General features: G+C 39.9%; 1 protein-coding gene across 1 annotated transcript in view; it reads right to left on the bottom strand.

Annotated features, from left to right (window-relative positions):
- Nucleotides 1-15,648, bottom strand: part of ZNF407 (zinc finger protein 407) — a 400,216-nt gene that overhangs the window by 114,663 nt on the left and 269,905 nt on the right. Inside the window, exon 8 of the mRNA XM_060774974.2 lies at nt 2,655-2,833. Within this exon, the coding sequence (XP_060630957.2) occupies nt 2,655-2,833 (179 nt within the window). The remainder of the gene's footprint in view (nt 1-2,654; nt 2,834-15,648) is intronic.

Below are 15,648 nucleotides of genomic sequence, written 5' to 3'. Positions count from 1 at the left end.
AGGAAATCACTGAGAACTATTCATTATTTTGTTGTGAAATTTTATATCTTTCCTTGACATTCAACAACTACAGCTTCCTCTTGGTAGCACAGTCATACCTTGATAAAAATAAGTCATATAATAGATCATGCTATAACTTTTAGCAATCATCCCCCTCCCTTAATAATTTGATGAATGCTTCTGTCAAGAAGGATAAAGATCACAATTTTATTTAGGCTTAACTACTTGAACTTTCACAATTCCATTCATGAATATTGCAATGCTAACAACCGATAGGATCACAATGTGTCCCATCCTTATGATGTAATCACAGAGCAGCTTGCCTTTGAAGCATCGTTTCATTCAGGCTATGGATATGGAATCAGAAATTTATGTGTTGCAAAAATGAGTTGTGACCTTAGTAGCATTTGCTTAGTACAAAAGCTTTCCTTAAATGTATCAGCGTTTTCCTTGAAGAAGACAGAATTAGAACAGAGATATGGCTCTTTACCTTGGAAGTTATACAAAAAGGATAGCGGCCTGGCTTACTCAAGCAGTGATTAATTGATCTGCCTCATGCTGAATTTTAAACCCTAGAAACAAATAGTACACTTTGAATCTTGACTCTGGAGCTGCATCTTGACAGTGTTTTCCGTACTGTATTTTGAATAAACGACACTATTTTCACTGTCTCAGAAAATATACATACAGCTAGGTACAGATCTATCAAATGAAATAACTTGTTTAGTTAACTGACATGATGGAGTACAAACGACTTGGGGTAATTCTGTGGTGTAATGAAGATCACATTTTCACATTTTATCAGTCCACACACTATCTTGCTATAGAAAGAAAATATGCCACACAGATGATCTGTAAAGAACCAGTAGTTTACTCTTTGTAATGTAGCAACATATAAACAATCATGTGAACAGTTGCATTGACTTACATAATGTCCTTTTAGAGAGAGATTCAAAATGGTCTTTCGTGTCCATGTGGAAGATCTCCTACCAGCTGCTCATGAAGCAAGACCTGTCTCTATGCAAGCACCTGCACAGCTCAAGCCTAAAAATGTAACTGTTGCCAAAACTCCTAGGCTCAGCTAGCTCCCCAGGCGTGACCCAACCAATCAGCTTAGTGCTTTGGATTTTTCAGTTAACATACTCACAAACTGATTTTACATGCTCCAACAAATTCTCTCTTGCTACTTATTTCTGCACAGTAGAAAACCTCAAGTTAAATAAATATCTAGATTTTTTCTTTAAATATGCTTAAAATATATTTGAGTCGTTCTCTATTTTATAGATTTCTGTGCTACCTGTAACCTCTATATTTGTATGAACTTGGCTTAATGTACACTCGTGTATATTAAATGGAAGCGCATATATAATGCTATGGGCCAATGTCATATTTGTGCTCATCAGCTACAATTATCCTGAACATTTTCCCACGACCAGCTCAAGGAATGACACTCGTCCATCAACCACTTCAACAGCACTATCTGATAAGATATCTTGGCAAGATTTCTGCCTGGCTGAATTTCCTTGAACTGTTAACTAGTTATGCAGGAAATCCTTAAAGCTACCATGATATAGGTAGGTTACAGTTTGTAATGGGGCAATGGCATGGAGGGAAGAGTTGAAACATTTCCATCTGTCTTCTGCTGCTAAGAGCAGATCTAAGTGAGGTTGGGTTGATTTGGATTAGGGCTGCAGTGCTTTTAGAAGAATACAAATTACATAAAGCCACCGAATCATCCATGCCACATAATGTCTAGTCTGGCCATATAACCAAATTTCAAATTTGGTCTCAAGTAATACTGTTCCTAACTCAGATGTGCAAAGCTAATGATAATCATTTGATACTGTGACAAAAGAGCCGTGGTGGCACAACTGGTCAAACTGTTGAACTGCTGAATCTGCTGACCTAAAGGTTGGCAGTTCGAAGTTGGGGGTCAGGATGAGCTCCCGTTGTTAGTCTGAGTTCCTGCCAACCTAGCAGTTCGAAAACATGCAAATGTAAGTAGATCAATAGGTACCGCTTCGGTGGGAACATAATAAAGGCACCATGCTGGCAACACGACCAGGAGTTGTCTACGGACAACAGGCTCCTCGGCTTGGAAATGGAACAAGAGCACCTCCCCATGGCCAGAGTTGAGCACCACCTCCAGAAAGTCAGAGATGAAAGGGACATCCTTTACCTTTGTTCTGTGCATTTGTATGTCATAGTTATTTCTCTGTATTAAGGACACTGAATGTTTGCCTATCTGTGCATGCTGTAATCCTTTCTGAGTCCCCTCAGGGAGATAGAACAGAATATAAATAAAGTGTTGTTGTTATTGTTGTATTGCTGCTGCCCTTCATGAATTACAAATAACAGATTTGGCACTGGCACAAAATCTCAAGATAAATCATGAGTCCAACTCAGTTCTGTAAACAGACGCAAATAAAAATATCCCCACATGTACCACTTGGTGACTAAATGCAAAATATCTCTGTGTTAACTTGCGAGTCCTGTAGAAGGAATGAAATACATTAACCGAACTGAGATGAAATCTGCCTTTCTCCTTGGTCAAATTAATGCATACTGAACTTGAGATATTCTCCTATTGCAGCTATTTACATGAATCCATTTGTGAAAAAATCTGATAATAAAAACTGCAAGTACATTCTTACCAGCATGCAAGTAAGCGAGGTCAGGATTCTCAATATCAGGATGCAGTTCTTTCAGGTGATTGCGAAATTCTACTGGGATATTGGTTCCATATTCACATTTTGGACAGTTGTACATTTTCACTCCTTCATGTTTGTCGGTGTGCAGGATATGCTTGCGGATATTTTCAGCACAGTTGGACCTAAAGTGCAGAGAAAAATAATGAAGTTATATTATACATGCATACTCACATGCTGAATTGAAATATTGCCATATAACGGTCGGCTCCCCACAGTTAGGCTTGTGAGTAACTTCCCATTATATGACTGATGTTGACGTTCACCAAGCTTTCCAAGAAAACACACATTAGGGGAAGTTTCACTATAATTCAAAAATGCATTTTTAATACATCTTTAAAATCATCTTTCTTTCTTTCCATTTTGAAATAACATCATGGTATGTGTGCACTCACATTTTCTCAGCAAACATATTGTGTTCAAATCAATCCTAAAACATGCTGGGCCATTTTTAAAAAAATGTTTGGGAATGCAAATATCTACTGCCTTTTCAGAAAAACTGATGGTGACATTGTTTTAGTATGCCAATACTGCAAGCAAGTATGAAATAGAAATACTTAGGATAAAAACACTCACTACTCCACTTATATGTGACATTAGCTCTACATTACACTTTCAACTTTAATATATTTTAAGGAGGAATGAAAGTACAACCTTGTCTTATACATGAAGTGATTCCTGGTGGTCAAGGTGGATGGCATTATGAAATACTGCTAGACAAGAGAGGTTGCTTCCACATTCACTAACTAGCATGGCCACAAAATACTCAGGTCATCATGCTGAATCAGTTGCTTTGATTACTGGAAACAGTCCTACCATTTGATTCCACTCTTGTTTAACTTCTGCAGTGCTACTAACTGGGGAGTACCTTAGGAGGATTATTACCCAGTCAATATAGGCTGGAAAATGTTTGGCCTACTAATATATGTCCCTATTAGGCCTGGGTAACAACGGAAAATTTTGTTTCTAAAATCGATTCGTTTTTTGGGGTTTTTTGCGTTTCGTTATTTAAAATAATTACAAAATTTTCCTTTTAAAAAGTTCGATATTTACGAAATTTCATGAATGTGAAAAAAATTACAAAACATTAGCGAATCGATTTCCGAAACAATAACGAATCGATTCGTTAATGGCGGACGCAACCGCGAAATACGCTAAAAAACCTCCAAAAACTTCTGAAGCTTCCCTCTCCCTCTGTTGACTGTTGGTGTGATATTATAATTTTTTTCACTAATTAAACAAAAAACAACCATAAAACTTGCCCCAGACATGCGGAAATAATAACAAAACGACCTCAAAACAATAACAAAACGAATACAATAACGAAATACGAAGCATTTACAAAACTATTTAAAAATTCGTTTTTTAAAAAAATTGCTCCAGAATGGTTCATTATCGTTTTGTAATTGAAAAAATTAACGAATTATTAACCAATTACGAATTAACGAAACGAAACCGCCCAGCCCTAGTCCCTATATGTGTTAAGAACACAGCTTATGAACATAAAAACTAGATCATATCAAAGGCCTAATTGGTCCAGAATTCTGTTCGCACATCAGCCAACCATTAGTGGAAAGTAGCTGCTAATGAGCAACCTATGAGAAGGACAACAAAGGAACCTACCAGCTGCCTATGGCAAAATCAGAACAGCAACCTCCAAGACATAGGCTCCATCTACACTGACCATTTAATACAGTTCGAAGCTAGCCTCACACTACGGTGGCCATACAACAAACTCCCACAAAAGCAATTCCTTAATGTGCATCAGTGCTCTGAAGTTTGTGCATCACCATCCAGACCTCAAGTTGGTTCTGGAATTTCCTATGGAATTATTTGCAGTGTAACCACTTTCTTCAATTTGAAGTTAGCGTTCCCTAATTCTTCTAACATTTGATAGCTTTAGTATACTCAAGCACTGAAGTTTTGTGTCTTTTGAAGTAAGTCTATAATTTTTTGTACATTCTTTTATTTCAAGTTTGAAACTGCATTAAAAGCTCAGGGTACATGGGGCAAAAGCTGATGTCTGAATGTCTGCCAGAAGAAACCTGTGAACATGTGCAAATATATTAGGTTCTCAATATCACTGCACAGCCTATTATAGTGGAAACACAATCCTTACTGTTTCCCCCTGTCTTTAGCATTAGCAAGTTAAGAACATAATATCCAACAAAAGTACAGGTAAAATGATAAAAATAGACAGCCAAAAGAAACATGGAAGAAAGAATGTAGCTATACAGATAAGAGTGAGCATACACCTGCTGTCTTGAAACTTTTAGGAGCAATCTGGATATTTTAAACAGGTCTTGGCTAAAATGACAGCTTCCCTGAAATATCTACAAGAGGCAGGTCGATTAAATGCAGGGGTTCACTCTTATAAGGTGATTGTATAAAGTTGATATCTGCCTTATGGTGCTATCTAAGTTTACCTTCTGTCATAGACATCTGCTAGATAATAACATGTGGTGGGAACATCAGAGAAGACAGCCATTATATTCATCGTAATTAAGAGGAACTCCTGGTCCTTTGAGCTCAGAAGCAATTTTACATAGCCAGTCATTACTGTAGGGTGGGAATGCCTTGCAGAAACGGTATTATAATTGATATGTTTGTTTAGCAAAAAAAGAAGCTTTCATAAGAATTGTTTATAGAACTGCATTTGAATGGATAATGTATTAAAGCCATGGACATTAAGAAGCATTATGAAATATTTCCCAATTTTCAGTTTTATTTGTAACTGTTGTTCCAGCTACTGCTCGATCTTATACCCAAATGTTATTCTGGTTTAACTCTGACATGGCTGAGGGCCATTCTTACATTTTTAAGCCTCCTTAAATTTGAGATGTACATTTTTTTACAGCCCCATCCTTTTTTATAATGGGGTGGGCTTAGCTATACAAGTGTCTAAACATTTATACCATCTTCTCTTTCTTTGATTGATGCCAAACCTTGAAACAGCCATGCTGCATGTGAATTCTGTCAAAACTGAAAGAAATCAGGATGACATCCTGGCACTTTTGGAAATAATGTTGTGGTTAAGCATGGTATCTGTATGAAACTGGATGATGAAAGTTTCTAAGTAGCCTTTTAACTGTTCTAAAGTTCCCAAATTACAGGAGGCAACACCCAGAAATATTAATTTTTTTGAGAACAATGGAAACTGAAATGTATACATAAGATTTTAAAATTCTGAATTGAAACTGTGAAGCAAACAGGATGGAGGCATGCTGAATATGTTAAAAGTTCCTTGTACAATATGGCCTCTGTGAGCAGTGCAATGAATGGAAGCAAAAAGGCAATGGAGAAGTAATATTAAAATCATAGACTTGGATTTCTGGGAGATTTGGCATAACATTAGCTAGAATTTTGGATTTTAAAAACTGCTATGCTGACTAGAAACTTCTAAAAACCTTCCTATTGACAGGAAGGGCAGGGCTAGAGAGATCCCAGGAGGGGCGGGGCAGGGGGTGAGAGCAGGGGTGGATCACCCTCCGGCTTTCCTCCCAGTGTAAGGATGGGGGTGCTTGCCTCATCCAGATGCTGGGAAAAGGGAGAGGCGGGCAGCAGGCGAGGCAGTTTTGGAGCCGCTTCACTTGCTGCCTGCCTTCTCCTCCATGCTAGGCTTCTCCCAGCATTGGGACAGGAGCTCTCACCCTGTCCTTGTGCCAGGGGGAGGGTCCTAGGAAGGCATGTGGTTATGAGAGCACTTTAGAGGGCTCCCAGCCACCACATGGCTTCCTCCCTCATCCTTTCAGCATAAGGACGCGGCGGGCCATGGCTTCCTTATGTCCAGAGGATGGGGAAAATTTTGAGGGCCGGACATAATAATAATAATAATAATAATAATAATAAATCTTTATTTATACCCCGCTACCATCTCCCTGATGGGGACTCGGAGCGGCTTACATGAGGCCAAACCCAAATGACAATTACAATAAAGAAAAACCAAAAACACAAACCGAAAATGCAAACAATAAGCAGTAACATCATAGTTACATAAAACAAATGAATACATAACAATATATAAATTACATTATGCACAGGCACAGTAATAATGGGCAGGCTACATGTAGTGATTAAAAGACAAAGTAATTAAAACTAATTTTAAAAAATTAAAAACTTAGGCGAGATAAAGGAGAGAAGCAGGTAATTTACAGAGGAGGGCTCATTTTAGCGGGAGTTGTGGAATCAGGCTTTCCCATGAGGGGGAGGGGACGTATACTCTAATGACAAAGCTTTGAGGTCGAGCAATCATGTGGGGTTATATACCTACTCATCATAGCTGCAGCGAAAGAGCCAGGTTTTAAGGTTCTTTTTGAAGATTTCCAGGGGCTTTCCTAATTTCTACAGGCAGTGAGTTCCAGAGTTGGGGAGTTACCGCGGAAAAGGCTCTCTCCTTTGTACTCACTAGGCAAGCTTGAGAAACTGGCAGGGGTGAGAGAAGGGCCTCCCCGGAAGATCGGAGGGCCCGAGATGGTTCATGGTGGGAAATACGGTCACAAAGGTAGGCGGGTCCCAAACCATTTAGAGCTTTATAGGTGATAACCTGCACCTTAAATTGGGACTGGAAAATAAACGGTAGCCAGTGGAACTCCTTAAACAGGGGGGTTAACTGCTCCCTGTAGGTTGCCCCAGTTATTAATCTGGCTGCCAAATGTTGGACAAGTTGTAGTTTCCAGGCTGTCTTCAAGGGTAGCCCCAAGTAGAGAGCATTACAGTAATCCAGTCTAGAGGTAACTAAGGAATGGACCACCATGGTCAAGTCAGTCTTCACGAGGTAAGGTCGCAGTTGGCGCACAAGTTTGAATTGCGCGAAGGCTCTCCCAGCCACCGCCAACACCTGCACATCAATTGTCAGCGCTGAGTCCAGGAGGAACCCCAAACTGCGGACCTGTGATTTTAGGGGGAGTGGAACCCCATCCAGCACAGGTTGCCACCCGAGCGGCTGACCTGGAGGACCTCTATCTTGTCAGGATTGATCCTCAGTTTGTTCTTCCTCATCCAGGTCACCACAGCAGCCAGGCACTGGTCCAGTGTCTGGGGAGCTTCCTTGGAATCTGGTGGAAACGAGTAGTGGAGTTGGGTATCATCTGCGTAGAGATGGCACCATACTCCAAAACTCTGGATGACCTCTCCCAGCGGTTTCACGTAGATGTTAAATAGCATGGGGGACAGAATAGGACCTTGCGGGACCCCACAGGTCAATGGCCAGGGGTCTGAGCAGGAGTCCCCCAGCTTTACGAACTGGAAACGACCCTCCAGGAAGGACCGGAGCCACATAAGGACCCAGAGGCTGTGTCTAGCCCACAGGCCTTAGTTTGCCCATGACTGCTCTAACCACTTTCTGCATTTTTTGTGTAGGTACCCCACAGCAAAACCTGTTTGGTTTAATCCAGTTCCAGAATTGATTATAGTGTCAATGTAAAAGTGCCTTTAAGTGCTGCCATGGGCTTTTCCTACATATGTACCCAGAAGATACACTGTATTGTACACAACAAGTGAACGTATTGTGGTAGAGCAGAAGACAAAAAGTAGATTTAAGTCCAGACTACAGAACAACTGAGATCCTGTTCTCTCCTCAGAATCAGACCAGACTGCCTGTGTAGGATAATGTCAGACTGGATCCCTGCTATTTCAGAGAAAGTGACCTCCTCCTTGTTGAGAAAGAAGGTAGAGAGAGAAGAGCAATCAGACTACCATCTCATCAAATATGATGAGGACCAGCAACAGAGGCCTGTGATAAAACTGAAATAGTAGTACTGGGATTCATGTTCGACAGCTTATCAGAAGTGATAACCTCCTGTTTTATTCATGCTTTCCCAGAGAGAATTACCATTATTCTTGCAGAGCCAAGAGGAAGACACACAAAAAGGTTACTAAGGTCAAGTTTGAAGATTTCTGGACAGTCTTAATATGAACTTACATTACAATGCCAAGCAATCAAAATACAGCTACACATGCTCACTGTGCAGAATCAATGACAATAGCAGGGAAAATAGAAACAACCCTCCCTCCATACACAAAACCCATCCACAAATGTTGATATTCATGGATTTTAAGTTCTCTTGACACCCCAATGTTTCATAAGGAAAATCATCAAAACCTGGCTGGAATTAATACTGACAGTATTGGAGTAATATGCTAGTGCATCGTGGTAACAATGCTTTCAGCTTTTTCTGCCTTTGTGGCTTTGCAAGGGTTTTTTTATGATCTATTTGTTATGACATACAGTATGTGTGACAGATGTCCAATGCTGGCTGCTATAAAGTAGCAGAGGCCTGTAGGGTAGGAGCAAGAACCTGTGCATCAGTGCTGAAATGCTTGAGAAAACTGATAAGTTATTGCTCTTGTCCCAGTCTCCCTTCAGCAAAAGTTGTATGTCCAAATGGCAGCTATGACCATATACACACATTCACGCTTGCACACTGGTTTCTCAAGTGTAAAAAAAAAGGGGGGGGGCACACAAAGATTCCTATAGTAAAAGTGAACATTTCAGTAGGTAGCTATTCTGTAAGCACTGCTCAAATCTTTACATTTTAAAAGCAAATTGAGTACATTCTTAGACATTCTCTAAAGAAAGAGTTGCAGAAAACTTTTCTTCAGTATCACATCCAAAACAGAATGTTTGCTGATAAGAGTCTGTTGTGAAATTTGGGGAAAAATATTCTCATAGTACCTGATTGTTGGAGGAAAATGTTATGCTGAGTTTTCTCCCAAAATATAAATAGTAGGGTGAAGCTACACATGAACGCAGTGAAACGTCTGTATCTCCAGGACCCCACACAGGTACCAAAAATATGGATGGTCAAGCCCCTTACATAAAGGAACAAGAAGGGAATCCCTGGCAAGCTTTTAAAGGAGAAAGTTTTAAAGTAAGAATGAGGGTGTGCTGTAGGGTATTTGATTATCTTGGCTGTTTTTAAGTGTTTTAAATTATTTTAATTGAATTGTATGTTTAATTCTATTTTAACATGTATGCTATGGATATTAAATTCCATCATTTTTTTTAATGTTGTGAGCTACTTTGTGTCTTGCTCAAGAGATAAAAGCTAGATATAAGTAAATATCATCATCATAATCATTGCTAAAGCATAAACTGAAGACAGTGACTACCAAAAACCCAGACAACCTATTCACCCTTCACTTTCTTCCTTGCCACACAATCCTTCCACCCTGTGTGCACCCCAAGGCAGCCACAACACGTCTTAGGGCCTCATCACATTGAGGTTCCTAACATGGGTGACAGTGTGGCGAATCTGTGAGGCAATGAGGGAAACCTTTGTTTTGTGCCTCACTTCACCACCTGCCGCCCAACTTTCCCTTGCTCTGGCCCCTTTGTGGGCTATGAGAACATGGGTAGCCACCCATTTTCTCAGGGCTTCATCCTGGGATGCTTCCAGGATGGAGTGCTGCTGGAAGTAGCCCTGCGTTGTGTGAATGGCTCCGGTGGGCTCTGTCATGGCGCTGTCCTGTAAGCATTTTAGGATGGAGTCAGAAGTCAATGTGATGAGGTCCTTAGATTCCCCTCCTTGCCCTGACATCAAGTTAGATCTCACTCTTTCCATCTCCACAACAATCCCTGTACTGCATCTGTGCACATCTCAAACACAGCCACTGTTCTGTCGCCACTGGAGCTGAAATTAAATGCTTCTAAGAGAGGATGCAAGGCTGGCGTCCAGTGGGAAGCCCAGGGGCCCGAGAAGGAACCTTTAGAGGAATTTTTCCTATTAAACAGGTTTTAGGAGACTTAAGCTTAAATACATCAGTCTTTATTAATGAACAAGCAGGGATTGTAAGCTTTCTAAATAGTCTATTGGCTCTTGCAGTCTTGTTTACAGGAAGCAGGCATTATCTTCAAGAAACTTTGTTTAACAGAAAAATTCCCCTTTAAAGCTCCTCCCAAGCTGCTGTGAACTTAAACCCGACTGGCTGCTACCGGCTGAACTGCGTCTCAGAACTGAACAGACGTACCAGCGGGCTTGAAATCACTTAGCTGAAGATGAAGAGCTGTTATTCCCTCCGGAGGTCCTCAGGGCTGTGAAGCTGTTTCCTGGAACCCTTTGGGAATCTGTAGAGGCATTTAATCTGTTCTCCCCCAGGAAGTCTTAAAAGACAAAGCCTTTGCACAGGAGGAGCATCTGTATGTATCCTCTGCCTTGGCTTCCCTTGCTGTGACTAACTGAAAAATGGCCCCTTCCCTCCAAAAAGCAAAAAGGAGGCGGGACCAGGGATCCTAACTATAATTGGCAGGTGGCTTACCCTATAAATGCAAATTATAACAGGAAACCCCCTGCTGCAAAATCCCAAGCATGGGATTGCACACAAACATTTAAACACAGCGAATAAATCTGGAGCTCCTGGAACAGCTGTTCCAGAACAGCCACCACACTAGACTTAAACTCCCCTACCTGCCTTGACAAACAGTTCCTCTTCACTCTTTCCTTTCCTACCCTTCTCTTGCATCCTACCCACCATGAACACTCCTGCATTCAAATGATCCCTAACTTATATAGAAATTGATCCTGCCAAGCATTTATTTATTTATTAGATATGGTGAGGCATTGAATTATGTGAACCCCTTTCTATATTGTATCAGTTGTATAGTTCTGAACAAGGTTTCAATCTCAGCTAGTATTTGCAAGGTCTAAAACTCATAATCAATTGCCACCTACTCTCCAGTTCAAGAGAGTTCACAGAGAACATTCAAAGAGGTTGAGCTGTACGTGATAATATAAAAGTAATCATATTATCTGAACACTTTGCACCTTAGAGGAATATAGTTAATGAGTACCAAATATTGCCTGGAAATCACCCTAGAGACACAGTAATCTATTAAAGCTTCAGATATATGTACTGAAGTCATAACACCTGTGACCCACAGTCTATTTTGAAAGTGTGTTAAAGATGCATCTTTCTTGTTTTGAAGAACCACCAAAAGCAGTTTTAAAATGTCCTTCTCATAACGGATTTGAGCATTGCAACAAGTTCTCTTGATTGTCTTTAGCTTCAAGCTCCACTTCACTAGAAAATTCTAACTCATATCTACAATTAACTGAAAACAATAAGAATAAAAGAGAGAAGTAATAAGTTGTGAACAGAAAGAAAGATAAATTTACAGAACAGCCTGAACAAGTAGGTCTACAGTAGTGTGACCTTAATTCAAAAGAGAACTTGACCAACGAACCTTTTGAGGGACTATTTCAGGAATGTAGTTTATTTGTTGTCAACTGTTGGTTAGCCAAATAAAAATATTTAAAGTATTGTGTAAAAATTACCTTCGGGTTATGTGCATAAGGTATATATGGGGAAACATTAATGCATTTCATGATTGAAGTTGGATCCCATTTCCAAGATATCTGTGTGTGTGTATACACACACACAAAAAATCTGGGGGAAAAATCCAAAATCCAAACCCACTTTTTGGTCCTAATCATTGCAAATATGGGACGTGCAACCAATAGCTTAAAACAGGTTGGCCAGAGGATAAGGAAGAATTTACCAAACCTTTTAGTAGTTTTTGCTTACCACCAAATATTTTACTATCTATTGGGAAAATGCCTTGAAATTGTCAAGTAACAATGAAAGAGTTACTTCCTCCCCCCTCCCCAACATATCCTCAGAAATGCTCACTGATTTAAATGTACAGATGGAGTTTACAAAGGCTGTAGAGTCTGCATACTGGAATGAGATGAAAAGAGACTCCTAACTTTGCTGGAGTCAGAAATGATAGCAACACCCCCTGAAGGCTGCCTGTCAATCCGACATGCAGATGGTACTTCTTCCAACTGGCCCTTTGTGTCAGTTCCTTCAGCCACTCTTGTAGCAGACATAGCTCCCTCAAGGGAAAAGCCTGTTGATCTACTGCCTGGTCGAGTGTCCAAAGCACTACTGTCTCCATCACCTCTACTCTAAATGATTATTTCCTTTAGCTATTGTGCTGCCTTCCCCATCTTGTGCCGCCAAAGACAGAAAGCAAGTCTCTCTTCCTCTGTCTCTTTCATTTCATTTCACCTGCTCAGATTCGTTTGCTGAATACAAAGCTGGCTTCACCCGAGATATCCCACATTTATTATGTGATATTTATTTTATGTATTCCATATAAATACAGTTTAGCAGAGCAAGTGAAAGCACCTCTTATACTGTGGCTTGCGTGATTACATTCTATGATGACATTTCCCAAGTAGATGTGTGGGCACCTGGGTTTCTGGCAGGATCTTTTATCCGTCTTCCCTATAGGAAGGCATACAACACGAGATGGGTACAAGACCTTGACCCAAACACAGATGCCAACTCTGCCCCCACATTCACTCGGGATATATTTTGACACAGATCATATCAAAATATCCACAAAATAAATGAAGTACTTCTAAGTCAACTACCTTTTCAAAATATTTCAGAGCATTAGAAGGAATATCCAACATGAATAAAATTTGTTGTCCATGCATAATCTTGTCTTGCATTTCATGGACTCATATGCAGTCTTGGATTCATAATATTGAATACTTAGATTCGTAACACTAGGCAATATTACTTAGGTAGGTAAGACATTTGAAAATATTCAGTAATGGAAAACTTCCAAAATTAAAATGTGACACAGTAATTGAAGACACAATAAAATTGATTAAATCAAGAGTAGGGGAGAATCAAGTCACGGAAAGATTCTGGATCAGGAAATTAAATAATATCTAGGAAATAAAACAAGATGGCAATGGATTTGGGGCAGGCAAAAGGCTCAAGTGGAGAGGCACCAAGTCACAAATTATGCTGCTCACCAGATTTCTTGTTTATGCTCACACAACATGGGCATAAACAAGGAATCTTTGTGATGAGAGGTAAAATATTAAATATATTGCCAAAGCATTATTTTCTATGTGTTGTTGCAGGCTTTCATGGCCAGAATAACTGGGTTGCTGTGAGTTTTTCTTAAGATGCCAGCCACAGATGCAAGCAAAACTTCAGGAGAGAATGCTACTGGAACATGGCCATACATACATACATGGCCATACAACCCCCCCCCCCAAAAAAAACCCTCACAGCAAACCATTCTTTTCTACATTTCTATAGTGCTTTATGAGACAATCTACACTTCACTTTAACTCTCATCCAGATTTTGCTGCCATAGTATGTCCACTCATAGATCCCTAAACATTCTACAAGCCCAAAGACCATTCTGTCACTTTTGGGGAAGGAAGGGAAGGAGAGGAAAACACAAATGAGCACTAATGGGTCAGAGCCACTGAGAGATATGAGACAAGAGACCACAGGGTTCATTTAATAAACTTACACCATCTCCCAAAATGGCTTGTGTGGTCTTTAAAAAATAATAACTAGGTTCATTTCAGAGTCTGCACAATGCTTCTCTTTGTCCCTTGTAAGTCTCTCAAATGTCTTATTTTAAAGGAATATATAGTACTCCCGGAAGACATTTTCCCATTTCTATTCTCTTCAACTCCTGTGAGCCCTTGTTCTGTGTGATAAGGCAATCTCCTTCGGGATCTGAGCTGTGTAGTTTCGCACCACGAGTGACAAGGACTCGACTTGAATAACTGCTGTGCGCAGGTTGTAATTATGTCAGCTGGAGTGTTGAACAAGGGGACTGATTAATGTGAGCCCCAGCCCCGGCATAGTCCCTATCAAAACCTTCGTGCAGGCCAAGCAAGTGGGGATGGGTTAAAGCAGAAAGACAAAACATGCTGTATTGTCCATGATAGATGAATTGCTCCAACAGTCTTCAGGCAGATGTTCCAGGACAGTATAATATACAATTACTCTGCCTTATCACCTTCCAAGGGACAATAAAGCTTCCTCCTTCTATAGCTCATGTGAGTGAAGGCAAAATTAGTTTTACTTTTACAACACTGACTCACTTATCATGTTGCCTTGATTGTGCTTTTACAGCTAAAGAAAACACATATTCCAATTTTAAATGAAAAAAAAAGATTCCTTTAATAAGAAACTGAGAACTCCTTTGCAACTATTTTGCATCACAGGAGAGGAATTCTTGAAGCTTCGAGTTTAATTTTGAGGTGCTAAAGGATACAGTGCTAGCATTAATGGGACAGGACCATTAACCTGCTTAACGCCACCTCACACTCACAAAAACACATCCTTTTCATCTGCATTAATTAGCACCCCTATTTGGACTCTAAAATTGTGTTTTGATTCCACACTGAAATGACCGAAAAATCATTTCTTGCTAACCAACTTCATTGTCAAGAATATAATGTCAATAGAGGTACAATAATTAGGTTATGGTTGTCAAAGTTTAGACATTTTCATTAACCGCGCATAATAACAGCATAACTGTAAGTAAAATTACTAACCCTTTCGGGTGCTTGGTGTGACCCAAGGCATTATGATAATAAATCTTGTTCAATGATCTCCAAGGTTCAAAAATGTGCTCTTCATTGGGCAAAGGAAATGGTTTACCTATAGCTGATGTAGCAGGATTCTATGTCAGTTGTTCCCCGTGCTTTTTCCTTATGCTTTTTCAGTCATCAAAAAGAGTGAAATGACATGTTGATTTCATTTGTTGAATGGAAAGATGAGATGAATTACTGATTGGATACGGTACAGATGAAGAGCCCTTTTGTTGCATGAGCTTTTTTTTTTAAAGGGCAGGCTGTGGAACATTTGGCTTACCCTAAGAGATGATGGGATTGGAAGATACAGGTGGGAGCTCAAGTGTCAATAAATGCAAATATTGTAGAAAGTAGCACAAATGTTTTAGAAAAAATGCAGAACAACATATATTCCTAAGAATATATTAGGAATGAGTGGGAAGGCATCTTATCAGAAGCCACATCTCAGACCTACTGCTGGATCACTAGCTCATCACAATCAGTTGGTCTTGGGAACAAAGTTATAGTTGAAACCTCTGGGCATTGATTAGATGAGGCAATTGCTTCTTTGTACCTGCACTTGAAAAATCTGAGTTAAGCAT

Source organism: Anolis sagrei, chromosome 4 (assembly GCF_037176765.1).
Source record: "Anolis sagrei isolate rAnoSag1 chromosome 4, rAnoSag1.mat, whole genome shotgun sequence".
In the NCBI taxonomy this organism is placed as follows: domain Eukaryota; kingdom Metazoa; phylum Chordata; class Lepidosauria; order Squamata; family Dactyloidae; genus Anolis; species Anolis sagrei.
This window is presented reverse-complemented; position numbering and strand designations above follow the sequence as displayed.